We start from the raw sequence: 27,504 nt of genomic DNA on the forward strand, positions 1-27,504 counted from the left end.
ACTTGTCTAATAGTTATCAAGGAAGGTGTTTATACTTTACCTGACTGTGTTTTAAGTTGCTTTTGATTTAGAGTGCTAGTGTATTGCCTAAAGTGTGTTTTAAATAAATAATTATATACTTTTGATACAAAGCTCTGGTCAGTGTTTGCTTGCTCTATTGTGTGTACTCTATACACTGCCTTACTCTTCTTGAGCGAAGTCTGACTGGTCAGCCACAGCTACCAGGTAAATCTGGGTGGTACAGACTGCTACCAATTGGGTCTACTGCTTACTCCTGTAGTCTTAATCTTTTTGCAGTGTTCCCCAAGGGAACTGCACAGGATTGTGCCTAACAAGGGTGCCAAATGTAAAGAAGGGAGAAATGTCCCTCGTCTTTCTTTGTCCCAAAAGTTCCAAATGCATCTTGAGTGATCTCCCTCGTCTCAGTCTCTGTGCCAGAAGTACGGAATGTAAAGAAGGCATCGGGAGTAATCTGCCTCATTTCAGTAGTTGTGACCAAGTGTGTTGATTACATCACAAGTGATCTTCCTCATCTCAGTTCAGAGACTAAAAGAGAAGAACACATTGGGAGTAGTCTTCCTCAACACTCTCGCCTCAAGTGGGACACTAAGGCCAGAGAGTACTACGAGAAAAGTCTCCTTTGTCAGAGTGTTAGAAGGAAGCAAGGACACTATGGGAACAGTTCCCCTTGTTCTTACCATCAAGAAGAAGGTAAAGAAAGGCAAATAACTGTGTATTGGAAACCAAAGGAGTGTTTGACCTTTAAGCAAGCCCTAAGAAATGCCTGGGAAGAATTGTAAAGGTAGATAAAAACCGTTGTAGGAAGTTATCCTAAGATAGCCAGTGGCTGAACCAAGAGAAGGGAGTCATTCTCCTAGTTTTCCACATAATTGTTGAATCAGAAACTAAGGTAAAAGGTTACCAAACAGCAGCCAGGAAACAGGCTAAATTAACCAGGAGAAGTTGCTGAACGGTTGGGCCAGGAGAAGGGAGTCATTCTCCCGGTATTCTCTACAAGTGCAGAAGTTGAACTGCCACTAAAGACTAATAGAAATACGACCCTTATGGCTGATACCATTCAATTGGAGAACTGAGCAATTCTCCTGGAATTATTTATTTTAATGTCTTTTGCTAGAGTAGGCTAGTTTGGACAAAGGACAGACATTCTGAGTTTGACAACCACTCTGACGACGAGAAACCCAGTTATTATTTAGTGACATAGGGAAAACCCTCTGGCGATACGGAAAGATTGGGCTTTTTCATTATTATTTAAGTAAAGATCACAGTGGAAATGACACCCTTTTGTCCAACTCCTTACTTTCGACTAATTTAAAATGGGAAATTGTCCATGCCATTACTTCCACTGATTTCAGTGAGAACATATACAGGACAATTTTTTTGATTCTGCTATAGATGCATCCAGGTGAAAGTCCACAATAGATCTGATATCATACCTACTTATCTTTCCACCTTTGGAATGGGGCTTAGTGCTTCTTGCCCCCAGGTCTGGACATTCCACCGCTTCTATGTTACATATGGATTGAGAATGTCCTTTGGTGCGTGCCTTTTGGTTTGCATTCGTCTGCAAGCCCGGAGATAACACTGTTCTCTCTCTTTTAGATGGTTTACTTTGTTTCTTCTGTAAGTGCCAGAAAGACCACTTCAAGATATCTGTAGCACTTCCACTAGCTTAATGCTGAATTTTGCTCACATGGAAATGCAGCGGCTCAGTTGAGGCCGCTAACTTGCTCCGGGAACTCACGTGGTGTAAAGCGCAGAAAGAACGGATCTGTGCTTTTCTTCCTCACAACCCTGAACCTCCTACTGACTATACATATATAGCATTTCATCTTTGTCCATATGCTACCCAAATGGTGACTGATTCAGCGTATATATACACCATCCTTTCCCTCAGTAGGTTCCTTAGTCGATTTCCCCTTTTATTGTGGGTGTTTATTTTATTGTAAATCCTCCTTCTCTGGTTGTATGTGTGGAAATTCAGAACTGAGTCCTGTACTTACCTTAATAGTTTAAAAGTTTTATTGTGATGTCATGATGTATTCTCATTTGCTGCAAGTTTGACATACTGGGATCAGTAAAACACAATTTAAAATAGAGAACAGTACCAAAGATATGCAATTTGTCCACCAATTAGTGCTTAGGGGGTGTTGTTTTTTAATAGTAAAATTAGCCTTCAAATATTTTTGAGCATACATCTGTGTTCCTTTCTGCTTACAATGTTCTGCCATTTAGGTAAATGTAAGGAAACATTGGCAACTTCCTGCATTAGGCCGTGGTGATTGTCCACTTAAACCTCTTCATGTGAGCACATAGCTATTGTGAAATTTGTCATGTCAGTTTTATCCATCTGCCCCTCTTTTTCTGTTCAAACCATGCTAATTCAATTTCAATGATTGTTATTTTCTCTGTCTGATTATCTATATACATCTGACAGTTTTAACCCCCTCCAAATACAAAAGTAGTTCTCTATTTTGAATGTGACTATAATTTTTATCAAAAAATATTATTTTACAATAGGTTTGTATTGGTGAAATTTGTTTGCATTTTTCATTGTTCCTTGTACACATATTTATTTATCATTTCAATGTAGATTTACAAATACAATCGACTTGATATTTTGGAGACAAACCTGAGACCTTCTATTCTTCAAGGTGAGTGATGCCTCCAGAAAACTGAGATGTGCGATCATGAAAAGTTTATTTTCTAAGAAGCTGTCATATAATAGCATTTATTCCGATAAATACATATTTTTCTATCCAGCTCGGTTTCAAATGTGTATGGTAGTACCACTACAGTAGACATTTAGTACTTGAACATTTGGCAAAGATGAATGCAGTGATACATTGTGCACTTGTGCGTGCTGCTTTCATTGCCTTGCCTTCATGTTCATCCCATGTGCACATCACATTGGGAAGCTCTGGATGCTGTTTTTGTTTTAGATTTCTTCCTGTATATATTGAGTGCTTTATCTACTTGAGTCAACAATACTCGACCATGGCACAATTCCTGTATACCCAGGTACGTGTATAATGTGTTTTGGACTTGCTTGGGCCTAAATGAAATCATGGATCTTAACAGTGCAGGGGTTCTTATTTAATGTCTGGCCTCCTGTAGTTACAAGCGTCTGACTGCGGCCATGATCATGTTTCAGTATACTGTGTTCTGTTCCTGCATATCAGATGTTGATAACAAGAATTCTGTTATCAGAAAACAAACGGTTCCAATACCATGTGGTTTATTTCTTCCATTGAAAGTTTTATGTTCTTTGCATTCCTTTTTGTGTGTTTTTTGTTTTATTCATGTACGTCCCATTTAAGTCAAGTTGAGTGTCTGTTTGTTGGAATGTTCTCATAACCAAGTGCTTTAGTCTTTCACAGTACCCCTTGTCGAGTGTCTGTTAGTATCTAAATTGTCCAAACTGTTTTACACTGTTCCAAACCAGTCCAGAAAAGGCCAGATTGGGTTTTCATGATCAATATAAACCACTTTAAACCTTAAGTCCTTTGAGCTACAGGTACGAAGCCCATCTGAGTCTCCCTCACAATGTAAATGGCCAACCTTGGGCACAGTTTCACATCTCACTTGGAGGTTTTGTGAGATGTTGAGATATAGTCAAGAAAATCATCCCCAAAAAAACGTGGAGCTAAACACAACATCACTCTATGCAAAGTAACTGTATGCAGATGGCTACCACCATGGGGAAGTGAAAATCTTATATCTACCTATAGTCATGTCTGTATCTGGAAAAGAAAACCCACTCGTACCTTGAAAAAGCGAAGACCATTGTGTCACAATGATGGCATACAGATTCTCTATTTGTCAAGATCACGACTTTCCTTGCTGCCTGAGGAAGACTTCTTTGGTAGACTCTGACTTCCTATCCCATGGGCAGCCACTGTGACCCTAGGAAAATGGTGTCCATGCGCTGTGAAACACTTGCGTCCCATGCACACTCAAGCTTATTGTCCTAGGCCAAACAAAGCTTTAGAAATATGTATAAGAAAATTCTATATGATGATAAAATGTACACAGAAATTGTTTTTCAAATGTATATTTAAACGCATAGATGTTTCATGTTCATACAGACAGACAATATTCGTTTCATATTGTGTATTCCAGTGGTCAATAAGTTGATGGTTTCATCAAGATTCATAGTAAAAAGCAAATCTTTTGGATTCCAAGATGGCCGCCGGCACCGAGTAGCTGTGCCGACGGCGCTCCCTGGACCCGTCCGTATCTAAGGTGCCCACCACCCACTTCACCGACATCGTTTAAGCATCCAGCGGACCCCTGTGGCCGTTGAGGAGAGCTCCGGTGGCGAGTGATGCCCCGGGGAAGCTGGGGCGTGACAGCAGCGCCGGGACCTGTGAGTCGAGGAGGAGCGGCGGAGCTTGCGGCACCGGGCCCGCCCGTGAGAGTTGTAAGGTGTACGGAGAGACGCGAGTCTGGGAAGATCCCTCGCCGCATCGGAGGGAGTAGCCGGTGTCCCGTCCTGCGGTGAGCAGCATTGCGGAAAGCTTTTGGAGGAGGAGAGCTGCCGGCACCCAGCAACGTGGGACGCTGCAGCCGGGGACGGCCTATTCCTGCGGCGGATCCCCGGGCAGTGGGATCCGGCACCCCGTCCTCCCCCCTGAAGGAAGCGGCCTGTGGCGATCCCCAGGCTGCGGGACCCAGAGCCCCAGCCCCCCCTGGAGGAAGCGGCCTGTGAGTGGAGGCGGACTGGGAGGACGGAGGCCGCGGCGGGCCCGGCGGAGGGGATTCTGAAGTTGGAAGCCGGACATCCTAGAGGTGGGTGATCGGGTGCAGCGTGGAGAGGAGCCTTATCTCCGGGGCTTTCCGCAGCATAGGAGGTGGCCGGCGGCGGAGGACTGGACCTCGCCGACCCGAGAGGAGCGGTTGGACATCGACTTGCCCTGCCCGCTCCGTATTGTAGGAGAATTGGAGACTTGCTTCCCCCTGCCCCTCGGAGGTGAGGAAGGGTCTCCGGGGGGATTCGGGCTTCCCGGGGGACGGGAGAGACAACAGGAGGGCCCTCTGTGTTCACTGGAGGCGCATTTGGCGCGGAGTCCCTTCATCCCTGCATCAAGCTGCGCTGCGCCAGGCCTGGGGGCTGTGTGAGGAGGCAAGCGGGCAAAGCCCCTGTGATTGCTTTACGGGTCCCCCAGGAACTAGGGGGCGGACGTTGCCTGTGCGGGCGGCTGCCGGGTCCTGCTCCCTGACCCGGGCCCTGCTGCAGGAAGAGGTTGGTGAAGTGCACCTGGGCTGGAGCCGGCCAGCGGAGAGGAGGTGGCCGGTATGACCACGAAACCTAGGGGAAGAGGGGGGAAGCATCTACAGGCCTCTGGGGATAACACGGGTACCCTCCAGGCCATGTGGTCGGCGCACAATTCGAGGGAAGGGTCCGAGGCCCTGGGGGGGTGCGTCAGGGGAGGAACCTGCGCCAAGGCGAGCTGAGGATTTGGCAAATATGCCCAGACACAAGTTCATTGGAGAACTACATACCTTGCAAGCCAATCTAACTAAGACTTTCCAGGAACAGTTTCAGTTAATGCGCACAGACCTGAACGAAGCCGTGGGGGAGTTGAAGCAAGAGATGCGACAACTGGGGGAGAGGACTGATATCCTGGAGAAAGGCCTCCAAGAAGTAGATAAAGACAATGCAGCAAATAGTGAAGCTATAGAGAGGCTGGATGTTGCCATCAGGAACCTCGAGCTCCAAGTAGAAGACCTGGAAAACAGGTCCCGTAGGGTCAACGTACGGGTTAAAATGCTGCCTGAATCTGTCCCTGATAAGACTCTGAAGGCGACACTCCAGGGTATCTTTGCGGACATCTTGGGTGAGGGCAGCCCAGAGATGGTGGAGCTGGATCGTGTGCATAGAACTGGATGGTTGGCCAAAGGCCAGATGGCGAGGCCAAGGGATGTCCTGGCTGCATTTACTCGGTATGTTCGAGGGCCGGCAGATCTCTCTCTTCCAGGACCTGGCGAGCAGTACACTCCTAAAGTGGGGACAAATGGGCCTGGTGGTGAAGGTCCTTAATGAGAAAGCGATTCGATACAGGTGGACCTTTCCTTTTGGCTTGCTCTTTGAATGGGAGGGATCCCAGAGGCGTATTGCATCCCTCCAAGAAGGGGCTGCTCTTCTACACGTTGAGACGGGGGATCCCCCCCTGGCGCAGACCCCCCGGGCCCGAGTAGTCGCTCGGGCCCCAGGCCCTGGGATTGGACGACGGTACGAGAGAAGAGAAAAAGGGGACCCAGAGAACACGGTCGGCGGAATGATGGAACACCCAGTGAAGCTAGAAGTGGCCCTCCGGTGCAATCTTGATCTGACACAGGCTGATAGACTCCCTAAATAGGCCCACCACCTATAAGTTCTTAGGGGTCATAGGGGGCGCAACCATGTTGGAAGCAAAAAGGGCGAAGATGCCCGAGGTTAAAGGGTGATGTGGGCGGGAAGGTATTAGCCTTCAGGGAGGGGGCAAAGGGGGGTTTTGGGGGAGTGTAGGGGGGCGGCGACGAGCTAAACTTGGAAGGGCGACGGGGTGTGGCACTCCCACTCATCTGTGATTCTCCTCTACTGGGGGTTCCCTTAAGTGGCTAACACATAATGTGAGGGGGTTGAATACCCCCCTTAAAAGGAAAAAGCTGGAGCACTTCACTCAAAAGGAGAAGCCAGATATTATGGGTCTCCAGGAGACTCACTTGCTCCATGAGGACCAGGGCAGGTTGAAATTGCGAGGTTTTGACCAGATCTTGCACGCCTCGGCCCCCTGTAAGGCAAGGGGGGTAGCCCTGGCGATTAGGAACACGGCAGACTTCAAGTCCTGCGAAGTCCTTAGGGATAAGGAAGGGAGGTATATTGTAGCAAAAGGGAAGTGCCAGGGGGTCCCTTTGACGATAGCGGTAGTGTATGCTCCCAATTTGGGCCAGGAACCCTTTTTGCAACAGGTTTTGAATTTGTTGGAAGAGCACTCGTGCGGTCATATTGTCCTTCTGGGGGACCTTAACTCAGCTTGGGATAAGGGAAAGGATAGGACAGGAGGCAAGGGGAAAGGGGGAGGAGTGGTAATGTCAGCGGACTTGAAGGAGAGAGTCAGCTCCCTCCAGGCGTCCCTTAGCCCCAACCGGCTAAGGGGGGACGAGGAGGGGCACACATTCTTGTCGGGCGTCCACAGTTCCCAATCAAGAATTGATTACATATGGGTCTCGGTTGCTTTAGTTGGAGCCATTCGGGAGATATGCACTGGGCCGATAGGGATTGCAGATCACAAAGTAGTCTCTCTGTAGTTGGATATGGGTCGGAGGAGATGGGGGATTTGGGCTGGAAACTCCTAGGGGCCATCTTGAGGGATCCAGTGATCAGAAAAGGCGTTGAAGAGAAGATGAAGTTCTTTTTTGACACCAACAAGAAGGGGGATACTGGGGAGGACACGAGGTGGGACGCATTTAAAGCCACCCTCAGGGGGAATTGATAGCGATATAAGCCTACCGTGAGAAGCAATTGCAAGCTTTGGAATCGCAATTAGAAGCGGAAGGGGAGGTGGCTAGGCAGGTGGCGGGGGGCACCCCCTCGAGGAGGGCAAGGGGCATATAGGAAGGCAGTTGGGCAGCTGGAACTCCTACGTACTAAGAGGGTGGAGGGGGCCTTAGTATCTGTGCGACAACAATATTATGCAAAGGCCAATAGAAATGGCTCCCTTCTTGCGCGTTTGCTTAGAGGTAAAAGGACGAGGAATGCGATAACAGCTTTGAGGTCGGCCACGGGGGAACAGGTCACGGACCATGGGAGGGTTCAGGAGGCCTTTGCTGAGTACTACCAGTCGCTCTACACCTCCCAACATCCTCCGGCCGACAGGCAGGAGGATTTCCTCCAAAAAATCCAGTTGGCGGAAATTAGCAGGGAGACGATTGAAGCCCTAAATTGGGAAATCACTGAGGAGGAGGTTCGGGAGGTGATAAGAGCTCTCCCACCGGGCAAAGCTCCAGGCCCGGACGGCCATACAGCTGCTTTCTACAAGCTGTTCAGTGTGCAGTTGATCCCGCATCTCACCTCGTTGTTTAACTCATTCCGCCTGACTGGCAGAATTACACCTTCCATGGAAGAGGCTAAGGTTACCCTAATCCTGAAACCAATTAAAAATCCAGAAGAGAGAGCCTCTTATCGCCCTATAGCGTTGATTGACCTTGACGCCAAGATCTATACCAAGATACTGGCCAACAGGCTTGACTCCATCCTCCCGGATTTGATACATTCCAATCGGGCCGGGTTTATTAGGGGCCGACAAACCGCGGACAACATCTGTCGAGTGGCCCATATAATTGAAAAAGTGCAGAAGAGACACACCCCCGCGGTCCTGGTGGCCTTAGATGCGGAAAAGGCTTTTGACCGCGTGGAGTGGTCATTTCTCTTCAGGGTAATGGAGAAGATGGGCTTTGGGGGAGGCTTTCTGTTGATGGAGGCTAACTATCAGGCGCCCTCTATTAGAGTGATGGTGAACGGGGTCGCCTCCAGAAAGATACCCTTGCAGAGGGGGACAAAGCCAGGCTGCCCACTTTCCCCTATATTGTATGCGATCTATTTGGAGCCGCTGCTTCAGGCTTTTCGGGAGACGGGGGATGTTCGGGGTGTCCCTTTCGGAGGAGAGCAACATAAGGTAGCAGCTTTTGCCGACAATATGCTGCTCATGCTCACGGCTCCACGGGAATCACTACAGGCGAGTGTGGCCCTCTTGGAGACATTTGGGGTGGCTTCGGGGCTAAAAATGAACGCCACAAAATCGAAGGTTCTGAGCTTAACGCTTGGAGCAGCAGAGAGGGAGAACCTGAGAGCAAATACTAGCTTCCTGTGGAGCCCGAGTGGGATTCGGTACCTGGGAGTGAGAATCACTGCGACATTGGCGGGTTGGTTTTTGGCAAATTTTCCCCCGCTACTTAAAGCAATTAAGAGGGATTTTCAAAGGTGGAGGGATCTAAGAGTGTCTTGGATAGGGCGGATAGCCGCGGTTAAAATGGTCACACTCCCGCGGCTTTTGTATGTTTTCCAAGCAGTCCCGGCGAGCTACTTTAGGGAGTTGGGAACGCTAACTAAGGGTTTCATTTGGGAGGGGAAAAGACCTAGGGTGGGTGTCAGACTTTTGATGGCCCCGAAGGGCGAGGGAGGTCTTGCATTGCCCAATTTCCGGCGATATTACGAGGCAACACAGCTTCAAATCATCAGGGAATGGCTGAAGGGGGAGGAAGGGACGCAGGACAAATTATGGGTGCAGATGGAAAGGGCCGTAGCACATCGCAACTTAGCAGAAGTATTGTGGCTCCCGAAACTGCATAGGCCTCGGCACCTATACGAGAGCTCCATAACTAAACTAATGGCTGATGTCTGGGACAGGTTGGCGAGCTCCGAGGGGATCACCACATTTCCGTCTCCCTTCACCCCCATCTTTGGTAATGGGGATTTCTCACCGGGTTTGGAGAGGGGAGCCTTCACGAAGTGGCAGGAGGGCGGATTTCGGAAATTAAGCGATATGTTTGCTGGAGGGGAACTGTTATCATTTAATGACTGTAAGAGGCTCTTTGTAGTTCAGGAAGGAGAGAGATTAAGGTATGCTCGGATACGCCATTGGGTACTACATCCTGGGGTCAAGAAGGCGGCCACAAGGGACCCAACATCCTTTGAAAAATGTCTGCTCACTAACGATGGGCGAGGGGCCTCATCTCCAATATCTATAAGATTCTGGATGGCTCTAGGGCAGGGGTCCAATGGGCCTACATGCGGGAATGGGAGCGGATTCTGGGATGTGAGGTTAGTATGTTGAACTGGGAAAAGCTGTGGAGGAGGATTCCTAAACTGGTCAAAGCTCCCCACCTGCAAGAGGCATGGTACAAGATTATGTTTGGGTGGCATTACACCCCGGCCAGGCTCCATAGAATTTACCCTACAGTGTCGGGGGTCTGCTGGAGGGGCTGTGGGATGGTGGGCTCAGCGGAGCATGTCTGGTTGAAATGTCAAAAAATTGCATTGTTTTGGGGGGGGAAGTACGGGAGGCTCAGGAGCAAGCCTTCGGGCGGGAAGACAAAAGGACCCCAGCGCAAATCCTGCTGGGCGTACGGGATGGAGTGGAGGCAGGAGAACCTAGAGGAAGGGAAAAAGCTAAAGTTATAATGACTCTTGCCGCAATGCTGTTAATAGCCCAGAGATGGAAGGGCCCGGAGGTCCCCACGATTCAAGACTGTTTCAGAAAGATGTGGGAGATAGTGGCCCTGGAATGGGCGACTTACGCCATGGACAATAAGATCCAGCGCTTTGCTGCAGATTGGGGGGAATTATTGAACGTTCTTAAAGACGATTTTAAGGTGATGTGGTGCCCACGATTGAGACTGTTGGATTTGCACTAACTGTAGAATTTTTGCTCGTGTGGAAGATGGTTGAAGGGGTTAAGCTTGTTGCCGGGGGGGGGGGGAGTGGGGTGGGGGAGGGGTGAAGGGAATGTTTACTTGTTATCTTGTGAAAATCAATAAAAAGAGTTTTAAAAAAAAAGCAAATCTTTAAATAAAATCATGAAAAAGTTTGCAAAAGTATGGTCAAAAATACAGAGTTCATAAAGTGTGAAGCGCAACGCGATGCGGGATTCTACATCCCTTCTTCAGGAGCTGGGTATTATGTAGATCCAATCATTACTTTCTTAGTGTTTCTATTCACTGAAAATAAACAACAAAGATAATGTCAGTGAGTTGCTTTCTCACATTACACTTTAGTTTAGTATATTTATAGCTAAACCTCTGCCCACCTGCCGTGAGTGCCAATATGGAGCTCCTTACAAGTCTCACTAGTTGGTAATCTTATAGGAAGCCTCTTAGGACTTGGTCTAATCAGCTGGAGGATATAAAAAAATTACAGAGTCCAATTCTCTCTGTTTAGTTACTGTGTCATATAGGTATCTGGTATCTCAAAATCTACAATGGGACAGATCAACCTACCTGTCTAGCCGCTGTCTATCCTCAGAAATGTCTTGTTGTTAGTCCCTTCTGGACAAATCCACGTGTGTAGTCAACCTGCATAAGCCCTCATATGTATGGTGTCCTGTATAGAGATAGTAATGTATATATTCAGGAAAGGTATCCCTACATGTTCAGTGTACAGCATCCACGTTTCAAAACCATATTTTTAGATTCCATAATAAAGTCCTACACGATAGTCAGGAAATGTTGGGTTCCCCTTTTGTAGATGAATCGTGAGTGGTCAATGGCACTTGATATTCTTGTGTCGCAGTTTACTACGAGGTACGGTAATGTCGGGTTACTAATAGCAAGTTCAGAAAACTTAATGATTATCAAAACCGTTCTTAAATTTCACTAAACAATATGATTTTGTTCCCTTTCCTTACTTACCAGTCAATCTACTGGTATCCAAGTGCTCCCCAGAGAAGGTTCCAAATGGACACTTGCATATAAACGCTGAGGCGCCGTCTCCAAACAAGGATAGCCCTCGCAGACGCTGCGGTATAGAAGGCTTCCCTGGCAACCGGTAACCAGGAAGCATTGTTGTACATGATGATGGCACGTTCTGTCAATATGTTAGTACTTTGGAACAAACGTTCCGAAACTCATCTGCGTGTATATATTCGCGTTCAAACAATGTTTAATGAATCTACTGGTCTTTTTAATTAGTTAATAAGAAGAAATTGAAAACGCCAAAAAAAGTTAATATTATTGCAGCATTCTCAGGGAATTTTTGTGTATATGACTGTGAAGCAGCAGCGCCTCGGATGGTGCCGCGGCGGCCGCGGCGTGAAGCCGGCCCACATGAGTCGGGAGGCGCTGCCGAGTCCGCGGCCAGAGAGGGGAAAGGAATACCCGCGGAGGCTAGCCGCTCGACTAAAGCCGCTACGGGTGGACCCGGCGGGGCCGCGGAGGAAGCCGCTATGTGCAGCCGCGGCGGGGCCGCTCGTCACTCACCTGTTCGCCCCAGTCCGGGGGGTGGGGAGCAGTGTTCACGACGGCGCCGGGACACGGGGGAGCAGCGCCCGGCTCGCTGGCCCCGTGCTGCTCATGACGCTGCCGGAGCTGCACGTTGCAGGGGGGGAGGGCCCAGCCTCAGGACGCGTCCCTACGCGTCGCGGCCACAACCGCATGGCCAACACCACCGCCCTCCACCAGCAGGGGAACGGGGCCAACACCACCGCCCTCCACCACCAGGGGATCGGGAAGAGCAACACACTGGGATGGCAACCCTTAAGAGAGGTGGGACCATGTCCCAGGAACCAATAAAAAGGGGGTTAACTCAAACCCTCAGGGATTGGTGGGGGCTTGATACCTCCGGCTGTGATAAAAGAGCGACCAGGATGACTAATGGGTGGTTCTCATTACACAGGACACGGGGAGGAGAGAGGAGAGCGAACCAGAGTGGTGGGCCTATCCGGACAGCGGCTCGAGATAGGACCAAGCCAGGCCCAACACCGTTGTATTACAGGAGGACAAGATACTGGTGAAGACAACCGGGAGGACTTAACAGTTTTTCTTTCAGCATCTGCTGCCTTAAGCCAAAAATAAATATTATTTTAGCACTAGTCTGTCTCCGACTATAAATCTACCCTTCACAATGACTGAGACTGATGATCCTGTTGTTAATTTCTAAACCAATGCTAGATTTGTTGTGTCTTGAAGAGGAATCCATCTAAATTATCGGATTCTATCAATTGTTCCTAAATACAGTGAGGGTGGTTAGACAGCGTTAGGTTAGTCACGTATTCCTGTACTCTGTACAAGTATGTTGCAGTGTTACCTCGTAGCGTTCTTATGTTGAGAATGTGTAAGTTGTATATAACAACATGTATTGACTATGATGTCCCAATAAATAAGACACTCAATAGATCTGAAATTGTTGTCCATTTGGCACTCATGTTCACGATCTAAGTATATACCATTGTATAGTTTATGCGAATTACCATGTCTCTACCCCAAACCTTGATGCACAGTTGCAAATCATTCCAGTTAAGGTGACTTCTTTTAGAACCAAAGTGCTTTGCATACTTTGTCACTTTAAGGACTCAATTTAATGCTAGTACTTATGATAATTCACATGTAATGGTGATATATGTACATATTCAAAACATTAGTACATGAGAGTAACCCCCAAGTGTTACGTCTGTGTATAATTTCCTAAGACATTATATGGTAGACTCAGTTACATGGAATATGTGGATACAGTATTAGTTCCAGTCTTGCGTAATCTGATTCAACAGTTCCCATTGTGCAAGAAATAGAGCCTTGGTTCAATTATCTAAATACATTTATGAGTGCAGGCATGTTGTAATAGTCGGAGAGGAAATATGTTCAGCTTTGTATGATTGGAGTCATGTTATAAAAAGGGCACTGAATGAAACTTCTCATTCATTCCATGAGGAGCAATACTGTCGAGTTTGTCTATCCAGAATAGTTCTCTTTGGTCCAGATTTTTGGCTCGATTGCCACCCCTGGGCGATCTCTGCACGATCTCTAATATCTGAAATCTCAGTTGTACTACTGTGTGTCTTTTCTCTTAATAATGTCTTGCCACAGTCAAATGGATATTATTTGTTCGGATATTGCTCTTTTGCTCATTGCACCGATTTTTCATTTTCCTTGCTGTTTGACCCACGTAGTAAATTCTGTATGGGCAACTGATTGCATAGGTCACGGATTTGGTATCGCATGTGGCATAGTCTCTCAGCTTGATTTTTGCTCCTGTCCTTGGATGTCTTACATAGATCCCTTTCGTTACGTTGTTACAGTCGCTGCAATGTAAGCATGCAAATGTACCAATTATTTGTGTCTGTAAAGACGCCTGTGTGCTCACAATCTTCCTTTCCGCTTTAACCAATTGGTCTCTTATGTTCTTTCCTCTTTTATATGCTGTCAATGGTGGTTCAGGGAAGAACCTCTGCAGCTGTGGGTCCAATTGTATTATCAATAATCAGTCTGGTGATATGATCACTTTGGCTTGAGTATTTGAACGTGTAACTAAATGGGATATCTTTGTCACCAGTTTTGTGTTCTAGGACGTCTTCACGAGTAGTAGAAGATGATCTCTCCTTGGCTGCTTCGATTACTCTCTCTGGGTATCCCCTTTCGCTGTATTTAGATGACATTCTCTCTATTTCAATGGTCAACATGGCCTCTTCATATATGATTTGTTTGGCTCATAGAAATTGACTGTAGGGAATGGTGTCCCTAAGATGTTTTGGGTGATGACTCTTATAATGTAGACTACAACCCGAGCAAAACCCGTACTATGGTATTTTCTAAAGGGAAAAAAGGGAATAAACAAGTGTGGAAAATAGGTGGGAAACCGATTGTGAGAGCTCATAAAATTGCTTATCTGGGATTTTTGATTTTGGCCCAACCATTGGTTGCTGAACTCATACGATTGCTCGGATATAAAGCTCTCCCTCTTATTTCATGTTAGGCAGAATCCTGTGCAGTTCCCTTAGGGACCACTGCAAAAGATTTAGGACTACAGGTGGTTGGCAGTAAACCCAATTGGTAGCAGTCTGTACCACCCAGATTTACCTCGTAGCTGTGGCTGAGCAGTCAGACTTCTCTCAAGATGAGTTAGGCAGTATATAGAGTATACACAATAGGTACAGAGATACAGTAGCACAAGCAAACACTGACCAGAGCTTTGGTGTAAAAGTATATAATTATTTATTTAAAGACACACTGGTAAATTACACTAGCACACAGAGGTAAATAAATTCAACACACAGTCACTATTATATATATATACAACCCTAATTACTTATTAGACAAGTCTTAATGAGAAACACCACTTATTTTCAGACAGAGGTGAGCGCTTAACATAAGATGGCACTCTAATAAGTTATTAAAAAGGGAGGGTTATGAAAGCACACACATTTCAATACTTTTCAAGGACCCACAGTGAGGCAGATTAGGCAAAGTCTACTGGAGAGCAAGGAAGTTCAAATGCCAGACCCACTCTTAGAGAGAGCAAGCGAAATGTGTTCAGGATCACACAGTGGGGTTATGCCCAAAGAGTCTTTGTAGAAAGTTCACAAAAGATTGAGATCAAATCAGGAAAAGTTAGTTAACAGGTCCCCGGCCAACCCAGGTTAGAAAGTCGAGGATTTACTGTCACCCCGAACGATCTGTTGCAAGGAAAGCCAGGCGGGGCACAGTACCTGAAAGTGGGAAGAACGCTCCAGCGGGGGCAGTTGTTCCTGGCAGCGGGTGCAAGTCAGTGTTTCGTCCAGAGGAAGAGGAGGTCTCGATGTGGAGGAAAGCTGAAGGTTGTTGCACTGCCAGGGAAGAAACCAGCCGCAGAGTTTCCCGGTTACAAGGTACCACCCTTTTCTTTGCGGCAGTGCTAAGCCGTGGTATTCCGGTTGCAGGGGTGCTTGGCACGGGCAAGGCGGCCACGAGCTGGTCCAGGAAGGCAAAAAGACAGGCAAACTGGTTATCCCCACCAGTCAAAAGAAGAAGACTCTCCGGACTGTCGTCGGAAAAAGTGGTGAGACGGTTCAGCAGGGCTCCACCGGTGGTGTCATCGTTGCAGGTCGGCTTGGCTTCTCCCTCCTCAGATTCTTTAGGTCCTGTGGCGACTGCTGAAGTTCCAGTCCCCAAAGCCCTGCTTTTATGCAGAAAACCCCCATTCATTCAGCCTAGCTGTCACTCAAACATGCTAAGTGGAGAGCCGGGCGGCTCACCACTTGGACCAATCACACAAGAGTGCGACTTGAGTTGCCGAGGCAACTCAGTCCAGGGTGCCTAAACCCCCTCCCACACACCCTGTGGTACCCAGACAGAGTGGCACCACTTTTGGAGGCTTCTGTGGAGAAGCCCCCCAAAAAGTGGAACAAAGGGCTCGACTTGGGTTGGAGTCACTAAGCGAACGCAAACGCCATTTTGGAACCAAGTTTCGGCAAAAAATACCAACCGGTGAATTCATATTAATTTAATAAACCGGCGGTATTTTCGAGGCTATGTTAAAAAGTGGTAGCCTCGAACAATGGGAAAATCCCATAGGAATATATTCGCGGTCGAATATAAAAAGTAGTATCCCCTGCCACCAGCCAAAACTCGGTCGGGGGGGACTGGACAGTGCCCCCTCGAACAACAGACCCCGGGGCAATCGAATTGCCCCGACCAGTACGTCCACAATAGGATGGTTTGTACTGGTTCTGTTCAGAATTTGAGACTGGTAAAGCCAATGGTGACTTTACATGCCCTGGGAGACAGTAGTCAGTCCCAGGGTATAGAGTCTGTTTGGGGGTCGCTACAACACCCCTGGGTTACGGCTCGGAGGGTGCTGTGTAACCCCCATACCAAAAACACATGAAGCCCTATGGGGTAAAGGACCCCATAGCCCATAAAACACATTCAGAGTCAAAGGAACACCTCAAATCATGTCTAAGAGTGGGAGGAAAAGAGTCTCACTCTTAGCAGGAGGAAAAAATAAATCCCAAAAATCCAGCAAAGCTGCTGGGGGACTCACTAGGTTTGGGAAATTAGCCTTTACAGAGAATTCTCCCTAACATTTCACAGACTATTAAGCTGGATAACAAGTATGGTAGGTTCTCTTTCAAGCCAGCGGTTGACTTTTTCGAAGGAAAGTTTGTTCCGAAATTAATATACGGCATGAAACTCTATTACTTAGATATCCTGACCTTTTTGTGAGTACCTTTAGGGTATTTTTTGGAGAAAGGTTATGAAACTTCCCAATAGTATCCCTACAGTGGCTATAAGGTTTGAACTGGGTCTGGTGTCTCTGCGAGCCAAAATCCCTGGTCAGGTACTCGCGCTCTTCTGTTCTCTGCTTTGCCCTAAAGAGGATACCCTCTATGACGGTTTGGGTAAATTTCTTCTGTCACAGGGATCTTTGGATCGAAATGTATATCTTCTAAAATTCAGAGATCTCTGTGATAAGACTCCATTAGATTTATCTACGGACAGGGATACTCTGCTGACGAATCTGAACAAAGTGAAAAAACGTCTTTATTCATTTGATTGGAACAATACATTGGAAAAATTCTATTCTTACCCCTCTCTATGTGACCTAAAATTCGACCATAAGAGGAGAGGTACTCTGTCCTTTATTCTGACACAATTTCCCAACTGCTATTATCGCTCCCTCCTCCTGAAACTTAGATGGAGCATTCTGCCCACTAAGGAGGTTATATATAGAAGGAATGTGATTAAAGATTTAGATCTCCTCTGCCGCTTTTGTCATACCTCAGGGGGTCACTGAAACCTCCCGCCACCTGTTTTTAGACTGTGCTGCATTGAAGGGATTGAGGGCACTCCACTTAGAACATTTAATATTCTGGGACTTCTGGGGGCAGAAATGTTTATCTGGTCGAGGTGTCTCTCAATGTCCAATACTACAGAGGGCGTTGCGGTTGCAGGATTCATCAAATCTCTAGATTTGTATGCACCTTTGTGCTGGGTCCCTTGTTCAATGAATTTCTGTTTACACTCTCTCTGTGTCTGCTTAACGACTGTATTGTATATCATATATCTCTGTTAATTATGACTGTTTGCTATGTTATGTGTCGTATGAAATAGGAACTTATATTGATTTTAAATCCATGATTTTTTTAAAATTCTCTGTGCACTGATTTTATATGCTCTGTTTATATTCTGGAAGGAGTGTAAGGTTATACTGTATTGACAATTTATTTGAGATGTATATACATATATATATTTTCTTTTTTTCTTCGTTTCCTTTTTTCTTCTATTAAATGTTATTGTAAAGGTGTCGTATGTAAACGATATACAAATAAAAATAAAAGAAATAAAAATGTAGACTGTTATTTACATCAATTGGTTTATGGAATGCATTGGTAGTTATTTTGCCGTCATTAAGTTCCATTTCAACATCTAGAAAGTGTATTTTAGGTATTCCAACCTGCATAAGTGAATTGATGTGATTATTCAGAGAGTTTATATAATTCAAGAAAGAGTCAAGTTCATCTGTTTCGCCTAACCAAATTGCAAAAACATTGTCTATGTATCTCATCCAGACGTTTAATCTTGGTTCCCAATGTTCATGGTGAATTATAGACTTAGTTTTAAGATGGTACATAAATAAATGTGCATATGCTGGAGCCATGGCCGAGCCCATTGAGGTGCCAGAAGCCTGTAAGTAAAATTGGCGACAATATCCAAAGAAATTATTTGTCGGTATGCTTTTAGTTAGTTAAAGTACCAATTGTTTTGGAGCAATGCAGTTGTCTTCCTTAAGTAGTGCCCACTCTAGTGCTTCTAGTCCTCCTGTGTGGAGGATTGACGTGCATAAACTTTGCACATCAAAAGTCACTAAAAGGTCCCGATCTGAGAGGTTGTTCAGATGTTGTATTATATTCACAAAATTTGTGGTGTCTCTTAAGTATGTGTTTGTTTTTTGTACAATGGGTTGCAGTGCTCGATCTACGTAGAGGCATGCCCCTCCAAGTCAACGGCTAGTTGGGAGGCTTCAACGTATACCTCTGTGAAAAGTCTTCATACTGTGTACAGTTCCAGTGAACCTGTAAAGTATTGCCCTGTCACTTCAGAGAATCTTGCTTCATGATGTCAGCCCTAATACAAAGACACTTTATGTTGGTGCTAGGCATTATCCTAACAAACCAATGCCACTCATGCCTCTAGACTTGGTTCTGTTCCACAGATCTACTCTGAAACCTCAGAGTCTTATGCTAAAATAACAGCAGATCCTGAGCCTTCTACCAAGGAACCGTATGTTAAAGAAAGACCAGCTAAGTCCCCCGAGGACATCTTTGATTTGGAAAATATCCAGAAACAGCTATTTGCTCTAAAGAGGCAATCTATGGATTTATATGACGACTATGCCATACTGTACGAGCTAAACGTAAGAGAGTGATACATTTCATCTTCAGGTAACCCATGTCACCCTGAACCAGACATTCTCTCTCTAATTATTGATGACATTTGGGTTCCTAATGAGTTGCTTAAATTAAAAGAAAGAACGTTGGAGCAAATAGAAATATTGAAGCAGGAATACGCTTACCAGTTGCAGGTTAACTTGGAGTGCTCTTATCCTTCTGTTCAAGATGCCAGTCAGGTTTTCCCAAACTACGATCTATTTGGTGAAGACCTGTCCTCCTGTACCTCACTGGGTAACTCCTTTGAAAGGCCTCTTCAGTCGCCTGCTGAGTCTACCTCCGCTATCTTTTCTGACACTTCTGCAGACTCGGTACAAGACCTTTTCCAGGAGCCTAACCCTAGTTTAACTCCAATGCTGTCCTCTGCCCAAACTCCTTCTTTGGTTCCAACGCCAGTATCCAGCACTGCCTCGCATACTTTCAAAACATCTTCCACTTGGAGCGCCGACACTGTTTCTAAGGCTGATCCCTTTTTTCGCTATAAAGTTTGCGAGAAACCTGAAGGTAGCCTCACGCCTACTCCCCCTGGATCATCATCTCAGGTGGCCAGGGAAAGGCCATCGCTTTTGGATCCTGACCCTGGGGTTGGAGAAGCGAGGCATGATCACCTGGGTGGAGGGTCCTTGGGGATTGGGAGTAGTGTAACCACAGGCGACACATGGTATCCCCTTTCCCTTCTGAAATCCAACCTAGCCCTCCATGTGCCTTTATGGGCTATTGTAAAACATCTCACCTCATTTTCCAACACTTTGCCTATGACAGTACTGGGATGAGGAAGAGACGACTAGGAACACTACTAACTCAGTCCACCACTCTAGTACTGAGACGAGGAAGATGCCTGCTGAGTACTTTGAAGGTTGGGCATGTCCATTTAACTACATTCAGGCAAATTCAATTGAGCACTCACACCTGCAACCTGTCAAGTGGTTGCCAGTGTATAAGAGGAGAGGGAAGGAGCATTAGAGTGCCCCGAAGTGCCTGTTTGGCAGTTCAGCTGGGCCGGTGGCATGTGGCTTAATGAGCTACTTTACTGTCTTGTAGCACTGACAATTGCATGTACAATTGAGGCCGTGGATGTGTATACCACAATAGCGCTGTGTCTCCTGTAAGTAATCTTTGATGTTGTGGATATTGTAAACTAAAATTTGCTACGCCGTAGGCAACGTTGGCTGAGGATTGTGCTTTGCTAGTGTGCCAAGCGCCACGATAGTCTAGTGTAATATCTTCACTTGACGCACCTTCAGTCTGCCTTTAGAGACTCTGAGAGGGGATATAGATACATTAAGTTCACTCAAAGTGTGGATCGCCTTAAATGTTATTGGTATAATACCTAGTCCTTTGCGGTAAAAGATAGGGCTGCTTTCCCGTGCAGTCCTAACTTTAACACACTCCCTGTTTGCTTGCCATTTAAATTTGAGAGTTGCCTCAGTGTGACACCAGGCGATTGTTCTTTGTTGCAATGCCGGCCACACTCTGACAAACCCTGTAACTTTGCCTACTTATTCTGCATGCTGTCCCTGCTGTTAGTAACTGTATGTCCAATACTCTCTTGGCCGTTTATCATTTGTTGTGAGGACACGCACTTGAGACTATTAACAGCTGAATTGCACAATAGGGTCAGTGTGTGCTACAGCGTGTCGAGTGGATGTGCTCAGTGCAAGTGGCGCATTCGTGCAGGCATTGTTGATACTCGATAATAATTAAGAGTGTCTTTCTTGTAATCACATTCACTGAGTTGAGCGTTACGCGTGTGACACGATCACCCTGTTAAGGTTCAGGTGGCAGAATAGGGCTGATTAAACTCTGCACTTTTCTTACGTGGTAATTCATTTCTTTGGAAAGGGTTTGTATTACCCATATTAGGACATTACAACAGACATTACAACACGTGTAATAGGGGTGTTGGTTTTTCTCTTCTATAACTAACAATATTTAACTCTTTCAGACTATTGCATCAGGGGCAAGAACAATAATACTCTTTTATAGGGTATCAGTACCACTAGATATTTAAGACAGATTGCTGGGCTATATTTTTTCAGTATGGTCGATGGTCTTCGAAGTGGCCGGGTCTGCAAAGATGAATCTGCAAGTTGTAATATGATGACTGATAACTCTTCTGCAAATTATGGTTATGCCGAGTGGTAATGTAGTTAAGCACGACATAGCATTGGCAGTACCGGCAGTCATTTCCTCAGAAGTGAGTTCTAGACATGGGGAGAGTGGAGACGATCCTGGGAAAGATCTGACATGTCAGGAGATGGCATTTGCTCATGTTCGTGCACACATTCATACTCCATATGATGCTACACGAGAGACAGTCTTTTGCTCTCCAAGAGGTACATGATATGGACTTTTCCATGCATCAAAGCTTTCACAACCAACAGGGAAATCTGATTAACACCTGTTTGTTTCCTAATCCGTCGGATTGCTTTAGTGAATCTATCTCTGACGTATCAATGTTAGCCCTTGCTGTTAAGGCTGAACTGGGCAAAAGGGTACGACTATCCCTTGGACCTTCAACACCTGTTGTGTCGATGGCAAGTTGTTAGGCAGAAACCTGTGCAGTTCCCTCTGGGACCACTGCAAAAGATTTAAGACTACAGGTGTTGGCAGTAAACCCACTTGGTAGCAGTCTGCACCGCACAGATTCACTGTGGTAGCTGTGGCTGAGCAGTCAGACTTCCCTCAAGAAGAGTTAGGCAGTATACAGAGCATACATAATAGGTACAGAGGCACAGTAGCACAAGCAAACACTGACCAGAGCTAGGTGTAAAAGTATAAACTTATTTATTAAAGGTACACTCATAAATTACACTAGCACATTAGAAAAGGTAAGAAAGTCAAACACAGTTACTATTACTCATATGTACATCCCTAATCGTTGGTTGGACAATTCTAAGTTAACACCACTTATTTCCAACCAGAGGTGAGCGCTTAACGTTAGATGGTACTCCAACAAGTATTACCAAAAGGGAGGGAAAAGGCAGAAATAAAGAGAGCAGTAAGGTAAAACACTTTTCACATAAGGTTAGCAAAGACAGTCAATGGTGGAACAAGGAGAATTAGTTCGGGGCCCGCTTTAGAGGGAGCCAGGCGAAAAAGTGCCCAAGATCACACAATGTCACAAGTCTTTGCAGGTGAGTAAAAAAGGTTTTACTACGGTTCTGAAAAGTTTAGTTAGGGTGTCCCAGGCCTACCCAGGTTCGAGAGCCGAGGGCTAAATCTACCCCGTACAATCGGTGGCAAGGGAGGCCGGGCGGAACACAGTACCTTTAAAAGTGGAAAGATTCCTCCAGCGGTGGTAGTCGTTCTGGGTAGTGGGTGCAAGTCGCGGCGTCGTCCTGAGGAAGAGGTGATCTCGACGTGGAGGAAAGCTGCAGGTCGTTGCACTACAAGGGATGAGGCCAGCCGTGGAGTTTTCCGGTCACAAAGGATTTTTACCCCTCTTTCGCGGTTTAGGTAAAAAGTGGTATCCCGGTTGCCGGGGTGCTTGGCACAGGCAAGGCGGCCACGAGATGCTTCGGGACGGCGAAAAGAAGGCAGCAACTGGTTGTCCCCACCAGTTAAGGGAAGAAGACTCTCCGGCGGGAGATCTCCTCTGTCGTCGGGAAAAGTGGTGAGACGGTTCTGCAGGGCTTCACCGGTGGTGTCGTCTTGGCAGGTCGGCTCGGCTTCTCCCTCTTCTGCTTCTTAGGTCCTGTGGCGACTTCTGAAGAACCAGTCCCAAAAACCCTGCTTTTATGCAGCAAACCCCCATTCATACAGCCTAGCTGTCACTCAAACATGCTAAGTGGTGAGCGGGGTGGCTCACCACTTGGGCCAATCACACTAGAGTGCGACATGAGTTGGCAAGGCAACTCAGTCCAGGGTGCCTAAACCCCCTCCCGCACCCCCTGTGGTACCCAGACAGAATGGCACCACTTTGGAGGGCTTCTGTGCAGAAGCCCGCCAAAAGTGGAACAAAGGCTCGACTCGGGTTCAGGGTTACTGAAGTGAACCTAGACGCCATTTTGGCGGCGAGTTCTGGCAAAAGATCCCAACCGGTGAATTTATATTAATTAAATAAACCGGCGGTATCTTTAACATTGCACCAAAAAGTGGTGCATCAAAAACAATGGGAAATCCCATTGGGAAATATTCCTGTGGAATATTTCCGTGGTATCCACTGCCACCAGCCAGAACTCGGCGAGGGGGGACGGGACAGTACCCCCTCGACAACAGACCCACGGGCAATCTAATTGCCCCTACCAGTACTTCCACAGTAAGATGGTTTGTACTGGTTAAGTTCCTAAGTTAAGACTAGTAAAGTCAATGGTAACTTTACAGACCCAGGGAGACAGTAGTCAGTCCCAGGGTGTGGAGTCTATGTTTGGGGGTCTCTAGGACACCCCTGTGCTACTGCACTGAGGGTGCTGTGTAACACACATTCAAAAACCAATGATGGCCTATGGGGAAAATTACCCCCTAGCCCATAAGCACATAGCAAGTCACAGAAAACACTCTCAAGTCATGTCCAAGAGTGAGGGTAAAAGAGTCTCACTCTTGGCAGGAGAAAAAAATAAACCCCAGAAAATCCAGCAAAGCTGCTGGGGGACTCACTAGGTTAGGAAATTCAGCCTAAACAGAGAATTCTTCCTAACACTCGCCCCCCCAGACTAAGGGACAGGAGGATTTAATCCACTCCTGGATGAACCTCATACCTCTAGTCGATGACATACATCCTAGAGAGTCCATCAGCATTTTGATGGTGACACCCTGACCTGTGCTCAATGGTGAAATCAAACCCTTGGAGGCAGATTGACCATCTCAATAGTTTTGGATTTTCCCCTTTCATTTGCATTAACCATCTCAAGGGTTGGTGGTCAGTCTGAATGACAAAAGTAGAACCATACAAGTATGGCCTAAACTTCTTCAGTGCCCACACAATAGCAAAGCATTCTCTTTCGATTGTTGCCCACCTTGTTTCAGGATCCTTCAGTTTTCTACTGATGAAGCAAATGGGGTGTTCCCTACCCTTCTCATCCAGTTGGCTAAGAACTGCACCTATACCTACATTGGAAGCATCAGTTTGTACAATGAAAGTTTGGTGGTAGTCAGGAGCTCTAAGTACTGGAGCTTGGCAGAGAGCTTTCTTCAGGTTTTCAAAGGCCTGATTGCATTCCTCATTCCATTTGACCTTCTTAGGGAATTTTGGAGAGGAGATCACATTCAGGGGAGAAGCTATGGTCCCATAGTTCTCAATGAAATTCCTGTAGTACCCAGTGAGGCCTAAGAAGGCTCTCACCCGGGTCTGAGTAGTAGGTGTTGTCCAATTTTGCACAGCTTCAATCTTGCTGAGCAAAGGCCTTATTTCTCCACCTCCTACCTCATGTCCAAGGTAGGCCACTTTACTCTGACCAATTTGGCACTTGCTTGCCTTTATGGTCAGATTGGCCTGCTCAAGAGCCTGCAAAACCTATCCTAAGTGGGTCACATGTTCTTCCCAGGAGTGGCTGAAGACTGCAATGTCATCCAAGTATGCCATGCAGAAGTCCTCCATCCCAGCTAGAACTTGGTTCACCATCCTTTGGAATGTTGCAGGTGCATTTTTCAGTCCAAAAGGCATAACCTTGAATTGGTATAGGCCAACTGGGGTAGAAAATGCAGTTTTCTCCTTGGCATGGTCTGTCAGGGCTATTTTCCAATAGCCTGACGTAAGGTCCAGTGTGCTGAGGTACTTGGCTGCACCAAGTTTATCCACCAACTCATCTGTCCTTGGCAAAGGGTGGGCATAAGTCTTGGTGACTGCATTAAGAGCTCTATAGTCCACACAGAATCTCAACTCTTTGGATCCTGCCTTTGGTACTAACACCACTGGGCTAGACCATGGACTAGTAGAGGGCTCTATTACCCCGAGATCAAGCATCTTCTTGACCTCACCTTTGATGTGGGTTCTGACATGTTCTGACATTCTATATCCCCTGCTTTTGACCGGCAGACAGTCACCAGTGAGTATCTCAAGCTGTCCCCAAGGGGTCAAGCCTGGTGAAAGTGAGAACAGGGGGGCAAACTGATTTAACATAGCTTTGCACTCCTCCTGTTGCTCAGGGGTCAGATCTGAAGAGAGATTAACTCCTTCAACCTTTTCGTCTAAAGGTAAGCCTCTCAGGAGGTCAGGTAGAGCGTCACTCTCCTCCTCCTCTTCCGATGAAGCTAGAAGCAATGCTCCTACTTCTGGTCTAGAGACATAGGCTTTGAGGCAGTTGGTGTGGAAGACTCTGGGAGCTTCCCTGGGTTTGCCCAGATCCACCAGATATTTGACCTCTCCAAGTTTTCCCACAACCTTGAAGGGTCCCATCCATTTGTCTTGCAAGGCCCTCTGCCTTGTTGGGAGCATAACTAGAACTAGCTGGTCTTGAGTAAACTCAACCATGTTAGCCTTCTGATCATGCCAATGTTTGATCAGAGCTTGGCCAGCTTTCAAGTTGTCACTTGCTTCTGCCATCATGTGTGACATTCTCCTTCGGAGACCTATCACATAGTCAGTCACTCTGACTGGCTTGGGGGAAGGAGCACTCTCCAACCCCTCCTTAATCAGGGCCAAGGGGCCTCTGACGGGATGGCCATAGAGAAGTTCAAAGGGAGAATAACCCACTCCCTCCTGAGGGACTTCCCTATAAGCAAATAGAAGGCATGGCAGTAGAAGGTCCCACTTCTTCTTAAGGGGTTCTTCTAAGGCACCTATCATGCTCTTCATGGTTCTGTTAAATCTTTCTACCAATCCGTTTGTCTGAGGGTGGTAGGCGGTTGAGAACTTGTAGGTGACTCCGCAGGTTTTCCACATGGCTTTCATGTAGTTGGACATAAAATTTGTCCCCCTGTCAGAGATCACCTCCTTAGGAAACCCAACCCTGGTAAAGATACCAAGGAGGGCCTTAGCCACAGCCTGAGCTGTAACAGTCCTCATAGGAATTGCCTCAGGGTACCTAGTAGCATGGTCTACTACAACAAGGATAAACCTGTTGCCTGAGGAGGTTGGGGGATCAAGGGGACCAACAATGTCAATCCCTACCCTCTCAAATGGGACTCCCACAACTGGGAGAGGCACTAAAGGTGCCACATTCTTGGAACCAACCTTACCAGAAGTCTGGCAGGTATGGCAGCTCCTGCAATACCTATCTACTTCAGCCCCCATTCTTGGCCAATAGAAGTAGAGAGAGAGCCTTTCCTTGGTCTTCTTGAAACTCAAGTGACCAGCCAAAGGAATCTCGTGGGCTAGTTGCAAGAACTGTTGTCTGTTCTCTTGGGGCACTACCAGGCGTTGGTATGCTCCAGGTTCAGATTCGGTTGGTTCACTGTAGAAGAGGCCATCTTCCCAGTGTAACCTATACTTCCCAGGCTCTTGCCCATCAGCCTGAGAAGCTGCCTGCTGGCGGAGACCCTCCAGAGTTGGACATTCTCTTTGTCCCTTACGGAAAGCTGTCCTGCTGGGTCCACCTTTTGCCAGTAAAGACTGCAGCTCAGGATGGTCAGCCGGGTCCAGGTCTCCAATAAGTTCTGGGCCTCCTACTAGCTCTTCTTCAGAGTCTAGTTCAACCACACAGGGTTGTACCTCCCTCTCAGCCTCAGCTGGAGGTGGAGTTACAGGTGTAACTTTGGACAACCTCGGGGAAGTTCTTGTTGGAAGCACTGGAGTGCTTGCTGTAGGCTTTTTCCTAGGAGTCTTGGGTTGCCCCTTTGCTCCTGATCTGGTAGTTACTGCAGTAAGTTGCTCCAGTGGGAGAGGAGTGATTTCTGTCATCATCTCCTGAGATAAACCTCGCAGGATTTTCTCTCTTGCAGATTTGGTGAGCTCCTGTAAGCTTTTACCAGGAGGTCTGGGGGTATGTGACACAACTCCAAGAGCTTTCAGGTCATTTCCCAGCAGAACTCTTCCTGGCACTTCACATTGTATACTGACAGGTATCTTCACAGCCATATCATTACACTGGATGAGAACTGGTAACTGGGGACACATCTGCACAGGCCCTCCAGCTAACTTGGTGAGGCATTTGGGTGCCTTAGCAACATCCTCCGCCTTGAAAAATGATTCATCCACCACAGTTATGCTGGCCCCAGTGTCCCTGATGGCAGGAGTCTCCTGACCATTTACCTGGACACTGTCCTTATAATACTCTTTAGTATTATCTGGGATAGAATTATATACATCTAAATTCTGCTGTTCCCAAAACCCCAGAGAGACTAAAGAAACACTGGCTGAGACTCCAGTGGGTTCATCAGCCAGTAGTAGAAAGTTTCCACTTGCCATAGTGACTTCCTCCTCTGGAGCGAAGGCTAAGGAGACAAGTTGGACCCCTGAAGGTTTACCCTTACATCTGGGATCTCCTTTCACATGGTCAGTAGCCTTACAAACATAACAGGCCCCAAAGGTCCTTTGGAATGGAGGCTTGTTCTGACCTCCTTCTGGTTTAGCACCAGAAGGTATACTACTCTGCTGTGGTTTCCCAGGTGGCTTACCCTTATGGTTTTGTTTGGGGCCCTCTTTGGAATTAGGATTATTAGAATTCTCTTTGGAGTCTTTCTTAGGCTGTCTTCCCTCATCCTTCTT

At 46.7% G+C, this 27,504-nt stretch overlaps 1 protein-coding gene across 3 annotated transcripts in view; it reads left to right on the forward strand.

The window, feature by feature from the left end:
- ELP1 (elongator acetyltransferase complex subunit 1) overlaps positions 1-27,504 on the forward strand; it is a 2,667,893-nt gene that overhangs the window by 2,370,833 nt on the left and 269,556 nt on the right. For 2 of the 3 annotated variants that reach the window (XM_069630606.1, XM_069630607.1), the window contains exons 31-32: positions 2,254-2,322; positions 2,612-2,672. In XM_069630606.1, coding sequence (XP_069486707.1) covers positions 2,254-2,322; positions 2,612-2,672 — 130 coding nt within the window. The remainder of the gene's footprint in view (positions 1-2,253; positions 2,323-2,611; positions 2,673-27,504) is intronic. The other variant, XM_069630608.1, reaches the window with a different exon arrangement.

This window comes from Ambystoma mexicanum, chromosome 6q, assembly GCF_040938575.1.
Source record: "Ambystoma mexicanum isolate Mex_15411 chromosome 6q, UKY_AmexF1_1, whole genome shotgun sequence".
NCBI classification, from domain to species: Eukaryota; Metazoa; Chordata; class Amphibia; order Caudata; family Ambystomatidae; genus Ambystoma; species Ambystoma mexicanum.